Source organism: Peromyscus eremicus, chromosome 8b (genome assembly GCF_949786415.1).
Source record: "Peromyscus eremicus chromosome 8b, PerEre_H2_v1, whole genome shotgun sequence".
Taxonomy (NCBI): Eukaryota; Metazoa; Chordata; class Mammalia; order Rodentia; family Cricetidae; genus Peromyscus; species Peromyscus eremicus.
In genome coordinates, this window is record NC_081424.1 from 11,951,038 (window position 1) to 11,975,866 (window position 24,829).

Genomic DNA, 24,829 nt, shown 5'->3' on the forward strand with positions numbered 1-24,829 from the left:
AATTCCTTTATGATGCTCCTTCACAATGGAGTACTTGCATATATTTTACATCCTTTGACATAATTATATAAATTGCAACGTACGTGATGTCCATTCATTTTACAAAGTAGATTTTACTCGGAGCCACATGTATTTCCTGTACTTTAAGAGCCAAAGTCTCAAAATAGCAACATGAGAAATCATATGTAAAATCAGTGTCTTACCAAACAACCATAGGAAGGATTAGTTTTGTACATTCAAGACTGAAATAAGGAGTTTAGCTTTCTGGAAATTTTAGATAAACTCCCAAGCAGGAATAGTGTGCTGAAGTCTCTGTCAGAAGTAGCTTCTTAGTCTCTTGTCTCATGTTGGCCATTCTTAGCATTCCTTAGGAGCAACTAAAACCCACAATTCAGTGTAAACAGCTCTAGCGTCACCAAACATCATGTCTACAAGTCAACTCTATAAATAAAACATACAGTGACCAGCAGGATTGAAAAAGCAAGCCTCCAGTTTTCCAACACTGTTAGCGTCAGGGTTCATTTTCTTAATTGATGGGTTTGCTCACTTTGTTTGTGAATTCAAACGAGAAGTCTCACCTTGTGATGCCCAAATTCATTCAAAATGCTGCCCAGTTTTCTGGTGTTGCTATGTAGCTTTTGAGCAGCCACAGCTGGATGTGGATCCCGCCAGTCAATGGCCAATCGGTGATGCCAGAGGCGCCGGCTCTCCAGAACGTGGGCTGCTTTGACGCTAGGGTCGAAACGATGTACTTCACATCCGTCCTTGGCCATGCGCACCTCAAAGTGTGTGTCATCATTGCCCAGCCTGGAGACCAGAGAAAGAAAATCAAAACAAAACAATACAATGAAGCAAAATTAGATGAATAAATTGACGGCTCTAATGCCAGTGTTCCTAGTGACATTACGCTTTCTGTTTTAAAACATGTCTAATGTACACATTCAGTGAACTTCACATATACATGCTCTACACACACATATGCATGCCCTACATACACATACACATGCCCTACACACACATACACATACTCTATACACATATGCTCATGCTGTATACACACATACACTCATACATTATAGGCCAAAGCCTCCCTACACACACATGCACATGCACTACACATGCATACACTCATACACTATAGACCAAGCCTCTGGATAAAAGAAAACTAATCTGCTAGTACAGATTAGGGAATCACTAGCTAAACATGTAGGCTCATGTGAGAGTGGTTTGATTGGGTTGTAAATTATATTAGCAAGGGAACAAATAAGAATACCTGCTAGCTTCAATAGGCACGCTACGATCTATATAATCACAGAGGCTAGGAAAAGAACAGGAAGAAAGTCTCCCAAGGAAGGAGTAATAGAATATAGAGTTATGGAGAAACTGGAACAGGATTAAACAGAGAAGGGGAGGGAAGAGGGGGGTAAGGGAGGGAATATGGAGAGGGACAACTAACACTAAGGGCTATTTGTGGGGTCATATGAAAGCCTACTACAGGAAAAACTTTAAAAAACATATACATATGTGAATGAATTTAAATGAAGTCACCAAACAATGGAGGAAACAAAGCCCCAACTAGACATCATTTGCCATCCAGTGAAACCTCCAGGGCCAGGAATGGGTTACATCTAGTTGAATTGTTGGTCAAAGTGGTCCCACAGAAACCCCAAACAGCTTGGCTATTGCCAAGACCATTAGTTGCTCTCCACAAACTGATTGTGAGGCTGAAGACAACACTTACATGTTTCTTAAATACGTTCATCGAACACAGAGAAGTCGAGCTGATGCCTCACAAGCGCCTCTACCCCTCCTAACTAGTGTTCATGGTACTGGAAGGTTCTCTGCATGCTACTAGGGGAGAAACATAAGCAGCAATCCAGCTGCAAATCCTGTGATCTACAATGGTGCCCTGTCTGTGTGATATGCTTGTGCAATCGTGGCACAAATGTGAGAATAACCAATTACTATCTCTTTGGATTTTAGGCCCACTCCTTGAGATGGAACCCATTCTCAACATCACTTAGGTGGCCAAGAACCTGAGACTAAATAGGCCATGGACCCAGGGGAAAACCAAATACTCTTGTTCTGCTAAAGGAATGTAGCAATAAAATGACTCCTACTGACATGCTGCTAGACCCAAAGGTCCTCACTCAGCCATCCCCAGAAAAGCTTCCTTCTGTAGTAGACAGAAATCGATACAGAGAGCCACCTCTAGACAATGTGCACAGAGTGGGATACATCCCCTCAGGGCTCAGGGAACTGTGCAGCAGAGGAGGTGGAAAGATTGTAAGAGCCAGAGGAGATGCAGGGCACCAAAGAAACAGTGTCTTCCAGACTACAAGACTGACATACAGATGAACTCACAGAGACTAGAGCAGCATGCACAGGGTTTGCACAGGTCTAAGTCAGATGGGATCCCAGCATGGAAATGAGGAGTGGACATGTTGTCCCACTCCTAACCCAGAAGCTATGTCCAACTGACAACCACTTCCAAAGGAAAATTAGTTTTCTCCAATGAAGGCTCACTGGGTGTATAAATCACACTTAATGGAAGGCCTCATGCCCAGCGGTACATGATAAACACAGAACCAACTCAATGGTATCTTTGGAGATTTTGTTGTTGTTGTTGTTCATATTGCTTTGTTTGGGAATTTTTTTTTTTTATCTTACTGGTCTTTTGCTTGTATATTATGGCTACCGATTTTGCGTTTTTTATGGATTTTGTTTTTGTGTTTTGTCTCTGTGCTTCTTTTGTTTTTTCTTTGTTGTTGTTATTATCATTATTATCACTATTATCATTATTATTGTTTGTTCTTTGCCTGTTTCTTTTCTGAAGAGAGAGAGAAAGAAGGTTCAGAGTTGGATGGGTGAGGAGGTAGGAAAGATCTAGGAGGAGCTGAGGGAAGAGAAACTGTGACCAGAATATATTGTCTGAAACAAAATTGATTTTCAAGAAAAATAAGAATACCCACTAGTCTTAAAAGAATTTTCTCAGCAAAGGCCAAAAAAAGATAAGGCTAGGATTCGTTCCTTTGAGGGGAGCTGCTTTCTAATGAGGTGCTAATTTGTCTCTATGGTACTAAGCATGACGCTGGACTTGGGGGCAGCCGCTGTGTTCTTTTTTTTTTTTTTGGTTTTTTTTTTTTTTTGGTTTTTCGAGACAGGGTTTCTCTGTGTAGCTTTGCGCCTTTCCTGGGACTCACTTGGTAGCCCAGGCTGGCCTCGAACTCACAGAGATCCACCTGGCTCTGCTTCCCAAGTGCTGGGATTAAAGGCGTGTGCCACCACCGCCCGGCCGCTATGTTCTTTTAATGGAGTGTATTTTAAAGTAGTCCAGGTAAAGGGCAAAGGGCAAATGTATGCACTTCTACTAGATCCAGAGCACAAGGAAAGAGTCTATACCTAAGTTCACAACAACAAGGGGAAGAAATTATGAGTACACTGTACCTAAGCACCTAGTAGGTAGTATGTCATGTAGACAGTTCATATGTTTACAAACACTGAGCTACTAAGAAAAATCTCTTATTTAATGTAAGAATCACCATGTTGATCAAAGTGCCAATTTGAATGGAAAACATGAAAAACCAAAAAAGAGTCATTTTTTCATGGTAATTAAGACTTCTCTGCCAAAAATTCTTTCCTTTTTAGAGAGGGGATAGAGGGAGAGAAGGAGCGAGGGAGGGAGGGAGGGAGGGAGGGAGAGAGAGAGGGAGAGAATGAGAAAGAGAGAGAGAGAATGAGAGAGAGAGAGAGAGAGAGAGAGAGAGAGAGAGAGAGAGAGAGAGAGCCTTGCTATGCAGCCCATCGTCTTGAACTCATAATCCTCCTGCCTCAGCTTCCTACTGCATGGAATACAAGCATGTATAACCATGCTTAGTTCCAAAGTCCTATGATTACTACTGATTTAGGACAACAAAACCCCACAGAATGTCTGTAACACAGTGGCCAAACCCAAACTAGTAGAGAAGAACTTGATTCTCTTCGATTACTATTCCAGACTGCTGCACAACTTGGGCACACACAAAAACAGGAGCTAACAATCATTCTGCAGTTTTAGTTAACTAGAATAAGCTTTCATCTACCTAAAACTTCAAGGTGGTCCTATTCACTTCAATCTCACCCTTCACCCCACTGTATGGCTCTCTTCATCACTGGATAACTTGACGTGTCCTTCAACCCACAATAAGCCTCAGCCAGATCTCATCAACTCACTTTAGTGAGAACACTCAACAGTCCCACTTCTTCTACGTGAGCGGTCTTGTTGACTATTTTCTTCTTTCTATGAAACCCACTTCAGAACCCTCCCCCCTCAATCCTCCCTCCATCCCTCCCCCCTCAATCCCCCTCCCTCTCTTCATTATGCTGGGGATCAGGTGCACAGCCTTATGCATACTCGGTAAACTCTCTGCCCACTGAGCTCCAACTCGACCCCTTAAACTAGTTTCTTATAATTCTAGCTTCTACACATAGAAAAAAAAAGTTAAAAAGTAAGAAGCAGAAAAAATGAAAAGTAAGTTTTTCAATCCTAGAAATTGTAACCATTAACTTCTAGAGATTGATGCTTAGTAGTTTTTCTGTATCTTTCCAGGATTTTTCTACACATGCACAAGGGATGGTCTCTATTATAAATTATTAGAAGCACATGCCTACACATGTAAGTCAATCAGTACATAACAGAGATATTTTATATGATACAGCAGATGACTGGAGCCTGCTTGTTAATTTGTAATTTTTATTAACTGAGGTTACTTTTGCTCAGTCTACTAAAGCCTCTTCTCAGAAGTAGGTCAGTCTGTAGCTGTGGAAGAATAACACTTATAGGAATAACTTGAAGAAGAAAGCATTAATTCCAGCCCCTGGTTTCACCCCGTCACAGGGGGGAAGCTCTGGTGGAAGACTTCACAGCATGGCGGACAGGGAGCAGAGCAGGGCAGTAACATGAAGTCCAGGGCAAGGCAGAGCCCCAGGACACCCCACCCAAGTTGGGTCCCACCTTCCACAGCTCTCACCCCTCCCGACACTTCATTCGCATCTTGAGTTCATCACAGCTTAACCCACTCAGGACAGAGATGTTATGATCTAAAAACACCCCCACAGATACCCCTAGAGATGTACTACACTGACCACACCCCCAACAGATACCCCTAGAGATGTGCTGTGCTAACTCCCTAGGCATGTTTTAACCCCCTCAAGCTGCCGAGATTAACATCACAATCAGTGTATATGGACTATAGGATCATGGGGTTTCACCATGACATCCCCACACCATTTAATTTTAATATACAAATATGTACTGTGTTGGGAAGCAATAAGCTATGCTCATTTACCTAGTGTGTGCAATTCCGCCTTTTGTGTATTTAAAATAATGATCTTTCCAGGCTTGGTTTACATTTATCAACTTTCATGGCAGACGTAAAAGCAAGAGGAAGAATTAAGATACTGCACGATACATCCCAAGGTAACAGAACCAGGAGTAGAATCCATGTCTAACACCTCCAATGCATGCACACACAGGTGCACTCTCCACACACTCCTTCACAGCAGGTGACCTAGGACACAGGGCTCTGGAGGAACATTCCTCTCAAAGTCTAGAAAGTTGTCACTTTTTGGAGAGTGAGGCTGTTGAGCTTGCTTGCTCCTGACTCTCCTGTGCCCCCAACAGTGATGACAGAGAGACCTGCAACGTTGCCCTCAGTGACAAAAAGCTTGCTGTTAGGTCTGCCACTCCCAGGACATACCACAGTGTCCAGACACAGCACGCAGCAAACTTCAGTTCCCCATCTCACTCCTGTATGTAAACGAGTATTTAGAGGATGCTGCACAGGAGCAAGGCGTCTGCTGAGCACGAGGACAAAGGGGGCACACGTATCCTCGAGAGGAGGGAGCTCACGAAGCAGTGATGAGCAAAGAGCATTTTGAACAAATAATTACAGTAATACCTATCATTAATACAAAAAAAATCTGAACGTCAACCATCTTCTTTTGTTATCTCATTTCAGAGAGAATTTGCTGTAGAAAAGTTTACTTGATAGAAATATTTCCTTTAGGTGTAGTCCACGGAGCCAGCAGCACAGATCATGTGTGTGGTCACATGTGTGGCTTCCGTGGCAAGGTCTGAGGTAACTGGTCCGTTCTCCCCTTGTCCTGTCTGTGTTGCAGTCACCCAGGAAGACAGAGAGAGACGCAGTGGCTACACTCATTTCTTGTGAGGCCACATCCTGAAAGCTGCAAGCATCTCTTCCGCTCACAGCGATCACTCATGGCTAGTCACACGGCCATTGCAGCTCCAGGGAAAGCTGGGGAATCCGGGAATCCAGAGTGGCCGTGTGCCTTGCTAACTTCAGGAATTATCTTACCAAAAGAAGACCAGGAGAGTGCCGGGCAGTGGTGGCGCACGCCTTTAATCCCAGCACTCGGGAGGCAGAGCCAGGCGGATCTCTGTGAGTTCGAGGCCAGCCTGGGCTACCAAGTGAGTTCCAGGAGAGGCGCAAAGCTACACAGAGAAACCCTGTCTCGAAAAACCAAAAAAAAAAAAAAAAAAAAAAAAAAGCAGACCAGGAGAATGGACAGTAGGGACAATGAGCAACTTCAACAGTTCCCCTCTGAAACACTCCAGCAGTTAGGATGCACACTGGAAAGCTTCTAGTTAGGACGGCCACCTCCCCTCCATAAGTGACGGGTGAAGTTAGAAGAGTCACTAATAAATATCACATCAGGGCTGAGGTTTTAGGGCACAGCAAATTTTTCTCCATAGCAAGAGAATCAAATCTAAAAGGTTTCTAAGAACTAAGAAGGGAAAGACAGAGCTAAATTTCCAAAAGTAGTCTAGACTAGAATATCAGGATAATCATTGGGGTTTCTCTGATGTCTCAGAGTAAAGCAGCCAGGTCGCCTGCATGCAGCTGTGTGGAATAGACACTAAACATCTGTCCGATGTGTTTTTCCCACAGAATGACCATCATGATGAAGTCCTGGTAGACAGCACTAAGCGTTCTTGGGAGAGGAGTGCTTGTTTTCAAAGTTGTACACAAGTGTTCTTTGGGTGAACTACAGTTGTACTTTAAGCATGTGAACCATATATCTTGGGAGCCATGTGCTCTTACATACCACTGAAAGGTAAAAGAGTGGACTGTAGCAGGCCTTTGGTTAGCCTTTTTCTAAGCAGGCTGGAGGCTCTCGTGGTAAGTGGGTTTTATGCCCCACGGGAATCAAAAGCTTAGGGCATAGTATATGAAAAGACACTCAGGAGCCAAGCCACAATGAGATACCCCATCCCAACTACCAGAGGTGTCTAATTGTAAAGGCCAATATGGTGTTGACAAGATGACAGTCATAGATTATTAGTAGGGATGTGAAATGGTCTATATTCAAGATAAATGAAAAGACATAGGCTCAAAATTTACCCATCAATGTTCATTTCAACCTTGATAATAACTAAAAAGGGGGAAATAATGCGCTGTCCATCAACTGGTGCATGAAGAGACAGAATGTGGTATTTCCATACAATGGGCTATGCCTCAGACCTAAAGAGTAATGGAGTGCTGGTACATGCTACACTGTAGATGAACTATGAAAACATTGTGTTAGAGTCAATAGTCACAAAATGTTATATATCATGTGATTCTATTTACATGAAATGTTCAGAAAGGGTGCCTCTATAGACAGAAAGTCAAGTTAGTGTTTGCTTAGGGCCAGGGGGTAGGCAGGGAGAGGCTGAACAGTCAGGGAGCTAAAGAGTAGAGGGAAAATGGGAGAAATGTATATCAGCTCCAGGGCTGTGGAGAAGGAAAGGGTGAGGGAAATGTTTTAAATTTAAGTGGAGTGATTAAAAGAAACCTCTGATTGGTGTATTTAAGTATGTGAGTCTATTTATACATAGTATAGAAGTGTATTTATATGTCGATAAAACCGTTAAGAAGCTAAAACCAAATAAATCCAGAGTACAGAGCAGAAGTTTTTAGCCCTCATCACTGAGAGAAGAGGTCTGGAAGTGGTGAGAAGCATGGTGAGAAGCGTTTTCCTCCGGAGTGTGAGCGCACCAGCAGTATTAAGGAAGGCACTCTGGTGTGGTGGCAGGCTAGATCTGTAAATTGCCAACTACGTGTGCTTGTGTGTGTGTGTGTGTGTGTGTGTGTGTGGAGGGTTCTTAAAGCTGACGATGGATAATAAAATATTTTATAGTGATTGATCCTTGTGTTAGTAGCATTGCATGAAATTCCAAAGATTCATTTAAAACATGAAATCAAGCATGATGGTATATGCCTTTAATCTCAGTACTCAAGAGGTTGAGGCAGGAGAATCTCTGTGAGTTTGAGGCTAACTTGGTCTGCATAGGGCGCTCCAGAAGAGACAGGGCTACATAGTGAAACCCTATCTTAAAGACAAACCAAACTCATGTATTTTCAGGACAGTATCAATCCCAAAGGAATGAAATGGATTTTAGGGAACACACACACACACACACACACACACACACACACACACACACACTTCCTCTTTTTACAAATAAAGCATAGATATTATACATTGCATGAACATCTGTATAGTATGTCTATGGTATTACCAGACCACAGCTGGGTTATCAGGGAGAAAATATCTAGAAGCATTGAGGACCACAATCTTCTTCCCCATTCATATATCCTATGCTAACACTGCTCCTGCTGGCTCCATTCAAGCTCTGGGAAACAAATGTATTTGTCTATGAGGCTCATTCATTCTTCTTGAAATGCTCCCAGCCACATTGCCGGTTTTCTGTCTAAAATCCTGGCTCAAGTTGCCTCACCATGTGTGACTTAGAAAATCTTCTGTCTTACACCAAGACATCATGTTTTGAAACCAAATAGTATAATTTAGCCCAGAGCGGGAGGAGATTAAGACGGAGGTGGTGGGGGTGGGGGTGGCGGGGGGGTGGTCTCTGCCTGGTGTCTCTCCTCTTCCTATCTGCTCACTTCTACCCCTAAAACACAGTCACTGCCATGAGAGTCAACTAGGCGACTCCTCTCTCTGCTCCACTCCTCCTCTGCCCCCTACACCACATCTGGACAATCCCCTCACCGCTGTCTGTACTGGAAGACTTACTGGGAAGAGCCTGTCTGAAATGGTAAGGTATATACTCTCCTCAGAAGCCACGGCCTTTTCCTGTTTTTCAGTTTCTCTTCTTTTTCTTCCCTTCATCATTTCCCTCCCTCTCTCGCGCCTTCCTGCATGTCCACTGGTCTACTTTACACCATTTGAAAAGTGAACAACTGAGTCTAAGTTTTGACAGAACACACTGTACCAGACAAGCGTCTTTTCACATCTACTGTGGAATATGAGTTTTTGACTCCCAGCAGAGAAACGTTAAGCCCTGGGAGAGACGGTCAAGGCAGCGCCTGCTTCAGTTAGGAGGGTGGAGGAGAAAGCATGGGGTAGACGAGTCACAGGCCTACCGCCCTTGTCTTCTGATTCCTGGATTCTCATGCCAGGTCCCCCCAGTTGCATCTGCATCTTTGGTTTGCCTGGGAGTCACTGAGCCCAGCAGAGGCACAGTTCTACTATTGCCCTTCTCCAGGAGTCATGCGCACACTTGTCTGCTGAGACCACAGATTCCCCAGCCACTCCCCACTGTCACAGAACTGTCCCAGACACTGGTAACACAGGGCCAATGTCCCCTGCAGTGCTCCCTCATTTCAGAACCACTGCTTGTGTGTCTCCTCCCAGCATTGCTTGAGATGGTAAGTAGCAAGTTCACCAGAACAGGAGGGACGTCTAGACCCCAGGCCCCAAGCCACAGCACAGTCACCATCCTGACCCACTGCGCACAATCCAAGTGCCATTTTTTCTGTCACAAATGCTTTCTTTAGATTCAAGTTTTCCATCTTTCTTTTCTTTTTCTCTGTTTCTTTGTGGGGTTTTGTTTTGTTTTGGGTTTTTTTGTTTTGTTTTATTTTGTTTTGGGGGACAGGATTGACTGGCCTTGAGTTCACAAAGATCCACCTGCCTCTTCCCCCTAAGTGCTTACATTAAAGGTGTGGGCCACCGTGCTCAGATAGATTGCAGTTGGTAATAAAAACTTTCATGTTTTTCATCAAATATTGACCCTTATAATATGTATATTCATTTCTGTTTCCACAATAATTCAGAAGTTCTTATTTGCTTTTTGCAAAGCTGATTTTGAAAGTAAATGAAAGAAAATAATTTTTTTCTCTATGTAATAATCTGGAATCTTGCTGCAGAACCATCTTATCTAACAGCTTGGAAGCATAAGGGGGGTGGTGGTGGAGAATTTCCAAACACCTCCTAAATAACTTCCCAAGTTTTATTTTATTCAGTTATATTCTTATATGAATTTATTGTGGAATGTAAAATGTTAAGCAGAACGTAAAGTTTGGAACCAGGAAATAGGATGGAGACGACATTGCCAATTTGCATGCTATACTATGCAATTATTTTTTGACCTACTTTCACAAATTTTTAATGTGACATAAAACAAACTCGGCTGTCACGATGTTCCATGCTTCTTACAACCTTGAAGCCTAGCTGGGGGCTTCCAGGAGAAGCTCAGTTCTAACCAACAGACTGCACGTTCCTGTCTGACTTAAGTACCATTTAACACCCAGCCTGTGACCCCTCTCAAGTAGCCCTTTACAGACCCAATACCATTGTGCCAAGTCCCACCCAGAGACACCTGCAACAGCTCTTCATTTGATTCATTTGTGAATGTATGAATTAACTTCACACTTCTATTTGAATTCTTTCTTGGTTTTATAAAAATCCACAATGACTTGTAATCCTTTATCTTGGACCCAGGACCTCACGTTTTCCCAGGTTGGCCTTGACCTCATTTATATGGTGGAGGATGACTTTGAACTTCCGATTCTCCTGCCTCTACCTCCTGAGTGGTGGGAGTCTAAGTATGGATGCCTTGGTTTTGCAGTGCTGAGGATCAAAGCCAGGGCCACAGGCATGCCAGGTAAACACTCTACCAGCTGAGCTGCACCCCTGCCAACAAACTGCTTGTAACAGTTTGGTAGCAATGATGGTCCCCTCCTAACCAGCTCCTTTGGGGAGGTCTCCACAACACCCAGATGTCTGCCCTACCCACAACCACAGAGTCCGGCAGATGTCTAAATGTGGGGCGTGGAATGAAGTAAGTGAAACCTTTAGTTGAGGAGCAGGGATGTGTGATGTTGTTTAGGGTCTTCTGAACTGCTCTAAACAACACTACAGTGGTCTAGCCTGAGGACCTATGTGTCTTCTATAAATAGTCTCCTAAGCAGACTGTTCCAAATAGAAACGGTTCTCGCCTGCTTTGTTTTGAGGCATGTATCATGTTGTCCTGGTTGCTTGTTTTGTTGTTGTTGTTTTTTTTTTAATGAGCATTGTTTTATTGTGTTAACTTGGTACAAGCTAGAGACATCTGAGAGAAGGGACCCACGACTGAGAAAATGCCTCCATAAGATCAGGTTGTGGAGGTCTGTGAGCATTTTCTTAAACAATGATTGACGTGGGAGAGTCTAGCCCACTGTGGGTAGGGCCATCCCTGGGCTGTGGTCCTGGGTTCTGTAAGAAAGCAGCACTGTAAAGAGCTCCCCTCCATGGCCTCTGCTTCTGTTCCTGCCTCGAGCTCCCGCCCTGACTTTTCTGCGTGAACTGTGCCATGACATGGTAAGCTTAAATAAACCCTTTCCTCCCCAAGTTGCTTTTGGTCATAGTGTTCCATCACAGTGACAGAAAACTAAGACACATTGATAAGTTCAGGACTGTTTACAAAAAGTGCTGATAGACTTGGTGAAATAGTCTCATGTTAATTTATATCCATCATTTAATAGAATCTCAAAATCTGTTTGCATATGGAGGTCATTTTCAACCTCTATAACCAAGTCAGTGTTTTGGAAAAATTGCATGTTCTTTTAAAGAATTTCCTTTACTTTCCTTTTACCTAAATACAAAGCTACACATAGATTGATCACAGACACATACACACACACACACACACACACACACACACACACACAGAGTAGTGGCTGTTATCTGTCTTGGGTCATTCATGACTACGTGTAGCATTCCAGGCACACTGTTTTCCTCAATACAGCCATTGATATTTCTCTCTCTCTAACAAAGGCGCTCTAATTCATGCTGGAAGCCTCTTGTTTCTTCAAGGGGATCCTCCTGGAGCTGAAAACCAAAGCTGCTACCTTATTACTAGCAGGACAGGAGGCTCCTACCACCTACCAAGATGATCTCAGCCCTTGCTCTACCAGTACCTGCCCTGCACAGCAGCTCAGCCTGAAGCCCAGGCATGAGACAAAACCCATCTCCTGCACACACTGCCCCCGCCACCCCCTGTCGTCACTGAGAAGGCCTTGGCTGCCTGCATGAATGTCTGTGTTCTCCTCGGCTATAAAAAAATGTCTTACCCTAAGGAGTAGAGGCGGCACTGCTTGCTGTGGATTTGATGAGCTAAGCCAAACCTGTCATCAAGACACACCAGCCAGGGCTTCGTTGCAGGGCTGGAGTCAGTAGCCAAGCTGTCTGTACCCATGTGATCGCATGCAATCTGTAAGGATTGGAAATCAATATGAATAATTTAAAATGCTAGATGATGAATGGCAGGTAGAGACTTAACTGCTTTCCCTGCTCCTGGAAACAGTGGGGGGAGAGTTATGTCCTCCACTGCTAACTACTCTCCTCCCCGGGGAACCACAAGACCGCTGTAAAATGTTCAGAGGAATTTCAATTGCCTGCCAGATAAGAAGTAACCTCATGAAGACCCCGGGAGGGTGTGAAGGGAAATGGGCGGCAGTAACCATCAGCCCAGACTCCAGACTGGGAACTAGGAGGGGAAGGAAGAGGAGTCGGGAGGTTGTGTGTCTAGGGGATGAGCAGAAGTTGACAGAGGAGCAGATGAAGAAGGATGTCTGGACGGAGAACTGGGCAGTGTGGCTACTGCAGCACAATGCTGAGCAAGGTGTTCATTCACAAGGTCACCTGTGCCTTATGAGGTGGGGCCACCGAGGCCAGAAAAGGAACCTGTGCTGTCCAGGGTGATAGCCGATCCTGGGACGAGTGAAGTGTCTGCTGAGAAGACAGGATTCTTGGTGATAATCTCTAATGAGCTAATTATTCTAATGAGAATCTCTAATGAGCGGCCTCCTGGGGGAGAAGGGGGAGAGCCCCGGAGCAGAAAGTGCTGCCCAGCTAACCCAAGCGCTTCTCCTAACTCATGCATCACAATTAGACAAGAAAACCGAAGGGAGTGTGGATGGAAGTTATGCAGAAAGAAGTCTAATTCCAGCACGCAGTAAGCAAATGAACTTCCTGAGGAAGGATGGCCTGAGTCGGAGGCTTGCACTGTGCGCGGCCAAGGCTAACGGAATAAATAGAAGAAAGCAGTTATGAGTCCCAGACATTGGCCTTACTGAGTGACCAAAAGTCCTCCTCCTCATCCCTCAAAACTCTCTGAGCCATACACGGGAGACGAAAGATCCTTCCAGATACAAAGGAGCTCTGGGGTTCACTGCTTTTGTTTGTGGGAAAAACAACAGCAAGTGATTTCTTTTTCTTAAGATATCCTAGGCCTGGCAAGACAGCTCAGCGTGTAAAGCGTTTGCTGCGAAGTCCTCAGTAGTGTCTCGGGTCATTATAACTGCGATGTTGTCTGTCACTCAAGCACTCATGAGCAGAGACATGTGGATCCTGGGGGCTCCACAGCCAGTCTGGCTGAATTGTGAGCTCCACGTTCAACGAAAGACCCTGTCTCAATAAATAAATAAAATTAAAATATGGAAAGCAATGGAGGAAAGCATTAAATGTCAACGTCTGGCCTCCACATGAACACATACAGGCAAACACGCAGAGTGTACAAACGTGTGTGCGTGCGCGCGCACATGCGCGCGCGCGTGCGCGCGCACACACACACACACACACACACACACACACACACACAATTAAAGCAAAAAACAGGGCTAGAGTGCAGGCTTGGTGGCTAAGAGCACTGGTTGCTCTGTCAGAGGACCAGGGCTCAATTCCCAGCAACCACACGATAGCTCATAACTGTAACTCCAGTCCCAGAGGATCCAATGCTCTCTTCTGATCTTTGTGGGTACTGTACGCACACAGTACACAAACATATATTCAAGCAAACATTGGAACACATAAAATAAAAATAAGTAAAATCTCAAAATAAATACACAAGAGTAAAAACAGCCAGGTGTGGTGGCACACCACGGAGGAGGTGGGAGGAAGGCACATCAAGAGTTCAAGGCTCCCTCAGCTGCATAGGAATTTGAGGCCAGCCTAAGCTGCATGAGATCTGGTCTCAAAAAAGCAACAAGAAAAACATGAGAAAGCATTCACTTTTCTTTCCTTTTGACCCAGGGTCTTTCCACCCACCTCTCTGTGTCTAACCTGTGTTTGAAGGGGAAATTAATCACTGGAAATGGAATTGAATCCTCGCTCAAGTAACAACTACAGAACATATGCATTAACATAGTACATCAGTAAACTAGCTTGTAAAATTCATCTTCTACTGTTTGGCCAGAGAGAAACGGAAATTCTGCCTCTGTCTGCCCACCTGCTCTTCCTCACCCATCCAAGGGCAGGGACGTTGCCAATCTAATTGGCCAGAGCTGGTCTACTAATGGGAAAATTGCTGTGTCTTGAACCCTGGCCCCTCAGCCCTCTGCTCTGTGCCTCCCGGGGAGGCTGGTTAGACCAAGACACTTCTGTGGGTCCCGGGCTGCCTCCACCTGAGCCTTCTGCTCTAGGGCAGTGCCTAGCTCTGAAGACTGGACACTTGTGAACACTTCTCCCTAAGACCTTTCATAATGACATGTGGGATGTGTTCCTATTACCGCTCTGGTGGTATCAAAACTCCACTCTGGCCTTTTCCACAGTGCTGCTTAAGGTGTGGCTCCCCTGCAGCAGAATCACCTAGAGATTGGTTCCAAGGAAAAAGGCAGATTCTGGGTTCCAACTCCAGATACTCAGGTATCATGACCCCGGTGAACACGCAGTCTAATGAGCGCCCCAGGGGCCCTTAGGCAGGCACTCCTTTGCACTTACTGGAGGGTCTGGACTTTTATAAAGTCCCAGAAAAAACAACATGGTCTTCTCACCTGTACCTTAGAAAGTGAAGGAAAGAGACTGGACCTGGGCCGAAGCTTTCAACCGAAAACAGCATGGGTTTTGACCTCTAACAAAGAACAGAGAAGTTGGCATCAACAATTAGCCAGAGGCCTCTCAAAGGAAGGAACTCAGGACCACAAGTCAGGCTTACTGTCCAGTTGCTCCTCCGGAGCCATAGCCATGGTCTAGGGTCTTCTCTGTTGCGATCGCACGTGACCTAATTACAGTTTCTTTCTTATTCTAAGATTTCATCTTGCACAGATATTTTCCTATCAGAGAGACACTCTTTCCCACTCCTCTTCCTCTCTCAGCTAAAAAATACAGTGCAGGAATTCTCCAGTTTTAACCATCTGTTAACCGTCTTACTTACAGACATTCTTTTTTTTTTTTTTTTTGGAAAATAACTAGAAGTCATCCATAAAATTCTGCTCTTAAAAATTAATTAAATATTGATTTTTTTTCAAGCTTTCTGGTTAAGATTTATAGCCAAGGTTTCAATAAACTCTCTTGCAAGCAAAATCAGTGAGGATAGCAACCTCAAGCTAAGCTCCAGCTGAAGTAATTACACTCTCTGACTGCCTAATTCCCCTTATAATTTTAGCCATATAAAGTAAATTAGGTCTGGACAAAGGCAAATAGACTCCGGGGGAGGAAATGTTTTGTGAAATGTTTTTTATTTATTTAGCATAAAGGGATCTGACTCATTTCCATTTCGTTTTGCATCCCAAAAGCTTGAACAGCAATTCTACCAACCCATGAGTAGAATGTGGCAAAAAAAAAAAAAAATCCTTAGAATTTGAGGGGTTTGGGCAAGAATCCCCGAAAAATTAAATGTATATTTATATGGTTACATTATTTTGAAAAGCTCAAAGGCAGAACTGAGTATTTTGTTATCCCCCTATCCCTGCCCTGTGAGTGTGTGTGTGTGTGTATGTGTGTGTGTGTGTGTGTGTGTGTGTGAGAGAGAGAGAGAGAGAGAGAGAGAGAGAGAGAGAGAGAGAGAGAGAGAGAGAAGGGAGGGAGGGAGAAACGGGGTTGGGGGGGAAGAGAGAGCGGGCACATATACAATACATACTATTGATATAATGTTGCAAAGTTCTAATTTGTCTCTCCAGGTCTCCAGAGCCTGACTTCTTAGGTATTTTCACAAGCAGATGTGTAGATAGTTGGATAAATAACAGATTATAGATGGGCAGTAAAGGATAGAAAAAGAGACTTGAAAACATTTTTTTGTTTTAATTTAGAACAGCCACTGCTGCTTAGATGAACTCCTTACTGAGAGGCTTGCTTCCTGGAGGCATATGGTAGGGGGTTGCCATAAAAAGCTGGCTCTGAAGCCTTCCCTTAGCACAGGCAAGTGTTGCTGAGTTAACCATTTCCTGTTAGCAGCTCACTCAGTTATTGACTGCAGAACGCTGTGTTGTTCTCAGGGCCTCCCATGTTAAAAAAAAAACAATATTGCGAATCAAACTGGACCTGACGTTCTGCATACTCTGATCAAATATCATATCCTCTGGTGCTCAAAAAAAAAAAAAACATTCAGGGCCCTATCATGCCCCCAAGGTCATCACTGCACCCATGACAGTCTAATGCCCTTCCATGTGCTCGCCCTCCATTAGATCCCTTTCACATCCTACTTACATTAGGCTGAGGCATTTTATTAAGATTTGAGATCCCAGAGACCAGATCCTGCCAGCCCCTGGGCAGGTGATCAACAAACGCCTTTTGTCCTGACACATGAAAAACTCAACAGAGGTTGTCAAACCTCTGTGCCTTGCTGTATGAGTCTGAACATAAATTTGAGGGATTTTTTTTAAAGCAGCCTAAGAGGCTGGGGGTGGAATTCACTTAGTGACTCACTGCCGCTAACCGAAAATTTCAGGCAAACGGTGACTTGAATATTCTGTAAGTTGTGCAGGCTTCCACTGTGAGATAATTTAAAAGCATCCCCAAAGCTCCTCGTTGCACAGAGGAGGGGCGGGAGCAACGGTTAGTCAAAGAATCTGATGAAGAATCCGTGTCATCCATGACGGCTCCCACCTGGAGTAAACGTCTCCTGATTACACAACCGTTGTGAGGTCTGCAATCTGTCACATTTTCTGAAGGACAAAAAGCCTTCCACTGAGTCTGGAAGGAACTCAGGACATATCATTTCAAAATATTCCAAACTGGTATAATCATTACCTCAAGCTGCAGTCACTCAGGGACTGTGACTTCAGAGAGAGCCTTTGGCCTGACTCTTCCTATGTGTAACAAGCTATACGGGTTCTTTTGGGTAGGGTGGCCTTCCCATACAGGGGCTGGGAAATAGCCTTGATCATCTGGGCCACTGGAATTGCATAAGACAGAATAAACGAACTTCAAAGTCGCCTCCATCATCCACTAGCTCTCAGGTTCACTGCCCCCACTCCATCCCACCCCACCCCCACCTTAACCCCACCTTCACCCCTGTGGCTGAGGTCCCCACCACAGATCTTCTGAATTTGTGCTAGAATTTGCTGCCTGAGTCTAGAGGTCCGTGAGTCCTACTGTTCCTTCACAGGTTCATATTTCTTCATCTAAAAAGTGTGAAAGCATCCTGCTCTGGCCATTTCTCAGGACATCTCTGTCTTATGAGGACTCCCAGGAAGTTTAGCAGAAAAACTGTCGCTTTTCTCTTGACGCTCATGTTAATTAGGATCCTGGATCCAGATGAAGAGCCCACATCACACTGTGGTGGGAAGAGTCTTCTCCTACAGCTTCAAACACCAGGTCTCAATTATGGCGCATCTCAAACTGTCTAATGATGATATAGCCACTCATGTCTGGGTTCCTTGAGGCCAAGATTGCAAGCCCAATGCCTTCCAAATTCCCTGACCATATAGGTGCTCAGAAACACTTGGTTAATAACAGTCCTAGCCTACTTTCTGTACAACACCCAGCCACAGGGGAGATCTTAGAGGCATTTGGTCTAGCCTTTCAGGATCAGAACAGTAACAATCATAGAAGCAAAATCAACTGTCCAAGTTCCAAGGTTAGCCCACATCACATCAGAACATGCTTCCTTTTTCTTTTTCTAGACTTTTTTCCCCCTCTGAAATCATGGCTCATGAGAAAAACACAAGAGAAGTCTGAAATGACAACTGAGTGCCCCAATGCATCTTGTAAGTAAAGACCCCTTATATAAGTTAAAGAACATTAACCTAAATACATGTAAGATGGAATTTGGAGGCTCGCACTCAATAAATTAATTTTGGAGGTTGGAGCTCATCATTTTCAAATTTAGTTTATATATTAAACACCTCTAATTTTTCTCCAGGCCATTAAGAGCGTTTTTTTAAGTTACAATTAAGAGATCTGATCTCCTATCCTCCATGTAAAGCCAAATGATAAAATTAAAATTTCTGTATTTTAATTAAGCCTGGGTAAGTCCACCCAATTAATTTGAAGCAGCCAAATAAGATAACTTTCTGTAAATCACGGGGACTGATTTATCATTCTATCAACCACAATTAACTCTACAGGCTTTTATTTCCATATTTGGGTGGCAAGTATTAAAATTCCTATGACTGTCTTACTGCATCATGTCAGAAACAAGACGTTGAAGTTGAACTAGTCTCCCTACAGCTCTGAAAATGAGCCAGACACATGGCATACACCTGTGATCTCAGCACTCAGGAGGAGTTTGAGGCTAGCCTGAGCTACATAGCAAAAGCTTCTCTCAAAGTAAGGGAAGGGAAATGAGACTATATTCTTTCTCGTCCTTTATAATGGGCTTTGCTGCCAGTGAGTCTCAGTGCAGTGCCAAGGGCCAGTGGACTTAAGGATATAGGCATCCAGGCCACTCCTGCCCAGGGAGCGTCCTGTTGTGAGTCTGTGCTCAGTCCTCAGGCTCAAAATGTCGTATCTTCTGTCACCTGTCAGTCCAGGGCTAAGCGTCCCTCAGGATTCAATGTCCTCTTACACTTGCTTTTCCCTAGGATCAGGCAACATGACAATGTACCATTATAATGTGTCAAGCGCCCTAGAGTCTCTGTAACGAACATTCTCTTGCCTTCTCAGCGCCTGACTCCGCCTCACCCCTGGACCTGGGCAGGAGCAGCTGCCACTGTGTGTTAAGGCACTAATAAAGGCCATGCTCAGTAATGACTTAGGGCGCTCCACGGAGAGGGAAGTGAGCACTGGGGTCATTAACTTCTCGCAGTGCTCCTCAGAGGCTCTGGCTTCCTGGCCCATCACGGCCTGGCTGCCAAGTGCCCGTGGCTGGGAAGCACATGGGCGAGTCCTCCCAAATAGGAAAGGAGCTGTACCTCCAGATGATGTCTTTGTTTTGTGACACACTTGACTGCCTACTCACAGGGACAAATCTGTCTCTTCAACTGGCTTTCCAAAGCGATTTTCTAAAGTGACTCTTTAAAATACTTGGGGATGAATCATTAGAACATTCCAGGCTGATGAGAATCTGGGAAGGAAGAAATGATAAGCAAATGGGAGCCATCTTCTCTGCCTCCACGGAGCGGAGGAAATGGAGTAGCAGCACTTCAGAACCCAGGTCCCTGTCCTGTTCCCATCAGGAGCTTTGTGGGGGACCCACCCCCACTTTTTCCCCCAGGGTACTCTTGAGGAGTAAGGGATAAGAGATTTAGATAGAAATATAGAGGGGAGAGAGACAGATAGAAACACAGGACAGCCTCGGGAGGGCCGGGATCCTTATCTACCAGCCCCTTCTGTCTCTTCTAAAGGGCTCTTTATAGGAATGCCAAGGGGAGGAGCAAAAGACCTCCCCCCAGCACAGTCAAGTGCAGAACCTTCCGATCACCTGGTAACCACACCCCTGGTCAATCCACCCCCTATGCAGCCCTGCTCGGTAAAGCAAGCTCGGATCTCACTAGGAAACCTCTGTGGGTTCCCACAGAGTTCTTCTCGTAACCCTCCTGGCCCCAGAGGGCAAACTCTTCTTGCAGTGGTTGGTCAGTACCTTGGACATTATTCCCCAACCCATTTCAGCTTGAAACACAACCTGAGTGGTGCTGATGTAGCTCAAGAACCTCGAGGCTTCTTCATCCAGGGACTGATCAGGGCCTGCCCAAGGCTGGAGCTCTATATGCCACCGGGGACCCTGTGAGGGACAGAGAACACAGACAGGGTGTAAAGACTGAGGATCTGGGCAGGGCAGGAGGAATATCAGATTGGGCCAAGGCTACCAGCATGTGTGCCCAGAGCTGCTGCCATTTAAGGCCACCGAAGTCACAGGAGGGCATTGTAAGAAAATCCATACCCAAATGAAGAAGCTGGTGACAATGACCCCTAGGGACTGTCTGGTCATAGACAAACTCCACCTGACTCCATCTGATAGTGCCCTGACTGTGGCTGGATACGCATGATACCATTTCACATTCCAAGGGAGAAGGTCTTTAGTGCTCACTGTTTTCTAAGGTTAGAGCTTTAAGAATTGGCTCCCTAAGGGGTAGTTCCAGGATTCCCAGCACCATAAAGCTGAAGTGCTAACTTCATGGGGAAGAAACACACAGGCATTTGGTCATCTTCCTTAGCACTGGGAGAGATGGGCAATAACACCTACTCCTGAGCTTTGGGGGGGGGCGGGGGACAAGGATGCTGAGCGGTGGAGCGTGGCTTTGTAGCCGTGGGAGGCAGCCCACACCTGTCAGCAGACAGTCTGAGGTACTTCCAGTACTAGATGGTTGGTGGTGGGCCTGAGTCTTATTTACAGCAAGGGTGGGCGGCAGAAAGGCTAGTAGGGAAAGCAGGGATCTGGGAGAGGCGCAAATGGGAATGCCTGTGTGAAAAAGGAAGCTCTGGTCAGGAAGTCTTTGCTGCAGCTCACAGCTCCTCTCCTAGAGTGTCACCATTTGGAGACCTCTCAAAGACTCAGTGATTCCAGACAGAGACAAAGGCCCAGCCTACAGGACAAGAGAGTGATGGAGGGCAAGGGACCCTCCACGGGCTGGCATGATTAATGACTAGCTTCAGGGAGACCTCAGGGGTCACATCATAGGAGCTCCTGCAAGGTAGTGAGGTTGGCACCGAGCTCAATGTATGTTGAGGACGGGGTCACAGGAAGGCTCTGGGGCCAGAGAAGAAGCCATCATGTACATGCACTATTCTCCAGGCAGGGGCTGTGGCAAGAGCTGTCACTACCACCACCCCAACCAGGAGATACATTTGAACAAGCTGATTGTGAGACACATTGACACAAATGTGATTGTCTTCCCTTAGATGGGTGGCCTAAGGGACTCTAGATTAAATTGATTTTCTTCTTCTCTTACTAGATGCTGATAATCATTCAGTGAATCAACATTTATCAAGAACCATCACGGACCAGGCAAGGATAAATGCTGCCTGATCACATTCTTTTCTGAATCGAGGGGACAGAGCACTTTCACGGGTCTCTTCTAGAGCATTCACTTGCAATAATGCAAGAAAGACAAACACCCACCGACTTCGTCAACTAGGTGGCTTGGGCAAATATCAGTCAGGGATTCAGTGGGAACCTTCACAGTGACCACAGAAGAGAATTTCAAAAGGAGACTGTTTACAATGGTGTGGCAGGATTTAAGGATGCATAGGAGGAATGACCGTGATACCTATGACTAGTGTGCTGTGGGACAATCTTGTGCACTGTAACTATGTATTGCTCTCGTTGTTACTAAAAAGCTGATTGGTCGATAGCTAGGCAGCATTTTCAGGGCAGAGAGAATGCTGGGAAGAAGACAAAGGGTGGAGTCTGAGGAGTCTCAAGACTGGTTCAGAAGAAGCCACATGGGAAGTTCATAGATGAGGTAAACAAGCCCCAGGGCAGCACATAGATTAATAGAAACAGGTTAATTGAAGTTGTAAGAGTTGGCTGGAGACAAGCCTAAGCTATAGGCTGAGCATTTATAATTAACAATAAGTCTCTGAATGGTTATTTGGGAGCAACTGCTGAGACGCATTCTATACTGGTGACATCAGAGAACCTTCTGGGGAAATGGTATGGAGAGGTCTATAAGAAGGAAACAAAGGGGATCCTATTTCAGATACCACCTCATCTGCCCCATCCACCCATCTCCTGCCTCCTATTAGCCAAATCCACAGGGAGGGAAACTGAGACCTGCCCGTGCAGTGACCTCCCACTGCCGTCACTAAGGGGTCCAAGCTGGTGGAGAAGAGTGGAGGTGACATGGAAGCAAGCTTTGACCAGAGTCATTCATTCCTTCACTCATTCATTCCGTGAGCATTTGTGCCTCGGGCCAGGCTCTTTGTTTCAATTTAATATAGGGCACAGCTGTGTCACAAAACAACTGTAAGGAATCTTTTTAGGGTCCCTGATGAATTCTCTATGGTGGACAATAGGGACACAAGGAGACAGGGTCTTTGAGAATGATTCCACAAGCAACGCACAAAAAACGCAGATGCGGATCACGGGGAAGGCTTTCCCTGGCTAAAAGCCCCCAAACATAGCAATGTCTTTCCAGAACTATTAAAGAAACACGTTCAACCCAGCGGCAGCGTCGGACCCAGGCTAGCACACCGAAGTGACTTCACACATCCGTAATTGTGAATCCCCCTGGTTAAATGCAGGATTATCTTTCTGCAACCCGATAGTTCTCATTTCCAGCTAAGTGTCGACCACAAAAAAGCTAAACACAGCTGTGCTGGTGGATAATGTAAGTCGAGGAATCTCAGATGGAGGCCTAATAGAAACTCACAGACAGCGATAAATGCCCTCTGAAGTGCTCTGGCGTACTGCTTTGGTTTAGCTGTTTAAAAAACATTTCACATAAAGCAATGTTCTTATTGGAATCAATTTGACAGCAGGTCATGATTATTTCCCCCATGGAAACCACTAGCTTTTATCATCTCTTTCAATTATCATTTGTCTTAATTCTCCACTGCACACGTCAACATAATGTCCTTCCCAAATTCCCACAAACAGAATTCTATGAGCACCTCCAAATACCCAGGCAAGTTTAACAGAAAAGAGTAAAACCCATAATTTTCTTTAAAAAAAAAATTATGAAGATGGTTTTGCTCCACACAATTTCCTAAATGCCAGGGTGCCCTGTATTATTATCCATGTGCTTCAAGTATCAAGTGACCATAACACCACCACCTCCATCACTCCCAGGCGGCCGTGGCTGGCGGGGCTGTGGATCCCCAGGCCCATCTGTCCATCAGATGACTCCTGAGGCAGGTAGCGGAGTCGCTTAGCAGCAGGTGGCCGCAAGCAGAATCGCTTTGTATTGGTTTGTCTGTTTGTTCCCCATAGGCCTGTGTGGAAATGTCAAGTGCAGCATCACAATGAGTTGTCACACAGAGGAGCCCCCCCACACACACACACACCAAGGGAGGGAAACCCCTCTGCGCCTTTGAAATCCGTGCTGTTGCTTTATAAGACCCCAGGCATTCACGCGGAGCAGGGGTGGGGGTGGCGTGGAGGGTGTCGCCTCCCATCCCATCACAGGAGCCTCTCCCAGAAGGGCTTTTCTTCAGGAAAAGGACCCATTCTTGTTGTATAAGAGCTCGCCTAGCACTTACTCTGGGGTCTGTATCTTTTAAGGGAAGCAGAACACTTTTTTTTTTTTTAAACATAGAATTCCAAACATGAAGGCCGGGACAGCAGGAGTTCCTCTGAAAAGCCAGCTCCCATCCCCTCGTGCTAGTTTGCAGACATTTGAGGTTCTGCTTTCCAAAGGGTAAAAGCCGATCCCATGGAAGGGGGCTGACTCATGATGGGCACCAAGCACAGACGTGAGGTTTGGGGATATTTTTACCATTTATTGTCTCCGCATTACATTTTGTTTCTTTAAAAAAGAAAAAGGAACTGGGTCTCTCAAAGTCAGGAAGCCGGATTCTAAGATTTTATTCCTAAAAGATAATGAAAAAAAATTAAAGCAATGTTTTAAAATTCCTCTTTGCCTGCCAGCCTAGACTCATTAATTCAAGGCAGAAGCCTGGAGCTAAACGGGTGTTAATCAAAAATAATTTTTTTTTTCGGCAGGCCCGCCCGTGACCTAGAAAAAAAGCCATCAACACTGCCTTGCAAAAGCTTTCCTCGTCTGGAAACTTAGAATAACAGTTTCCTTCTTGGTTTCCTCATCGTCATAAAACGATCTCACAAAAAACAGCGGCACCGTGAGCTTTGAGACATGGCTGCACCATCAGCTTTACAGTGCGGCTCCACTCTCTTGCCTAGGCTGCTCCTAAAACTCACTAGCTCATAGTGACCTCGAACTTGACATCCTCCTGCCTCAGCTGCCCAAGTGATAGGATTTATAAGCAAGTGCCGCCAGGCATGGCCGCATAAACAAGGTATCTACAAGCTTTTTTTTTTTTTTTTGCACTGGGACAGATAGGGGAAAGAAAATTTTAAGATAAAGCAAACAAAAAGAGCATCTTTTCTATAGGCCCATTCTTTCATGTTTCAGTGACACGGTTCCTTTGGAAAGTCCCGTGTGATGGGTTATTTAAACGATCAGGTTTTTGGCCATGATGGAATCTTCGGAGTCGTTTTTATCAGTGTACTCCCCAAAGCACATTCCCGAGCCCTGAAGGTTATAGAGCTACCCATTTTCCACCAGGAGAAGTGGCTAACAACGGGTCCTCTGAACCTTGGCTGTGCCCCAGGGAAGGGACACAGTTGCGCATCTTTGATTCAAACTAAACAAGACACGGAGCTGTGTGTGTGTTGATGTGTTGATCAGGGAAGCCAAGGCTTTCTGGGAGAAACAAACCAAAACAA

At 45.1% G+C, this 24,829-nt stretch overlaps 1 protein-coding gene across 2 annotated transcripts in view; it reads right to left on the bottom strand.

Annotated features, from left to right (window-relative positions):
* Nucleotides 1–24,829, bottom strand: part of Mettl24 (methyltransferase like 24) — a 113,445-nt gene that overhangs the window by 57,989 nt on the left and 30,627 nt on the right. For both annotated transcript variants that reach the window (XM_059272510.1, XM_059272512.1), the window contains exons 2-4: nt 20,108–20,206; nt 12,399–12,538; nt 579–807 (exon numbers count right to left, since the gene is read on the bottom strand). In XM_059272510.1, the coding sequence (XP_059128493.1) occupies nt 579–807; nt 12,399–12,538; nt 20,108–20,206 (468 nt within the window). The remainder of the gene's footprint in view (nt 1–578; nt 808–12,398; nt 12,539–20,107; nt 20,207–24,829) is intronic.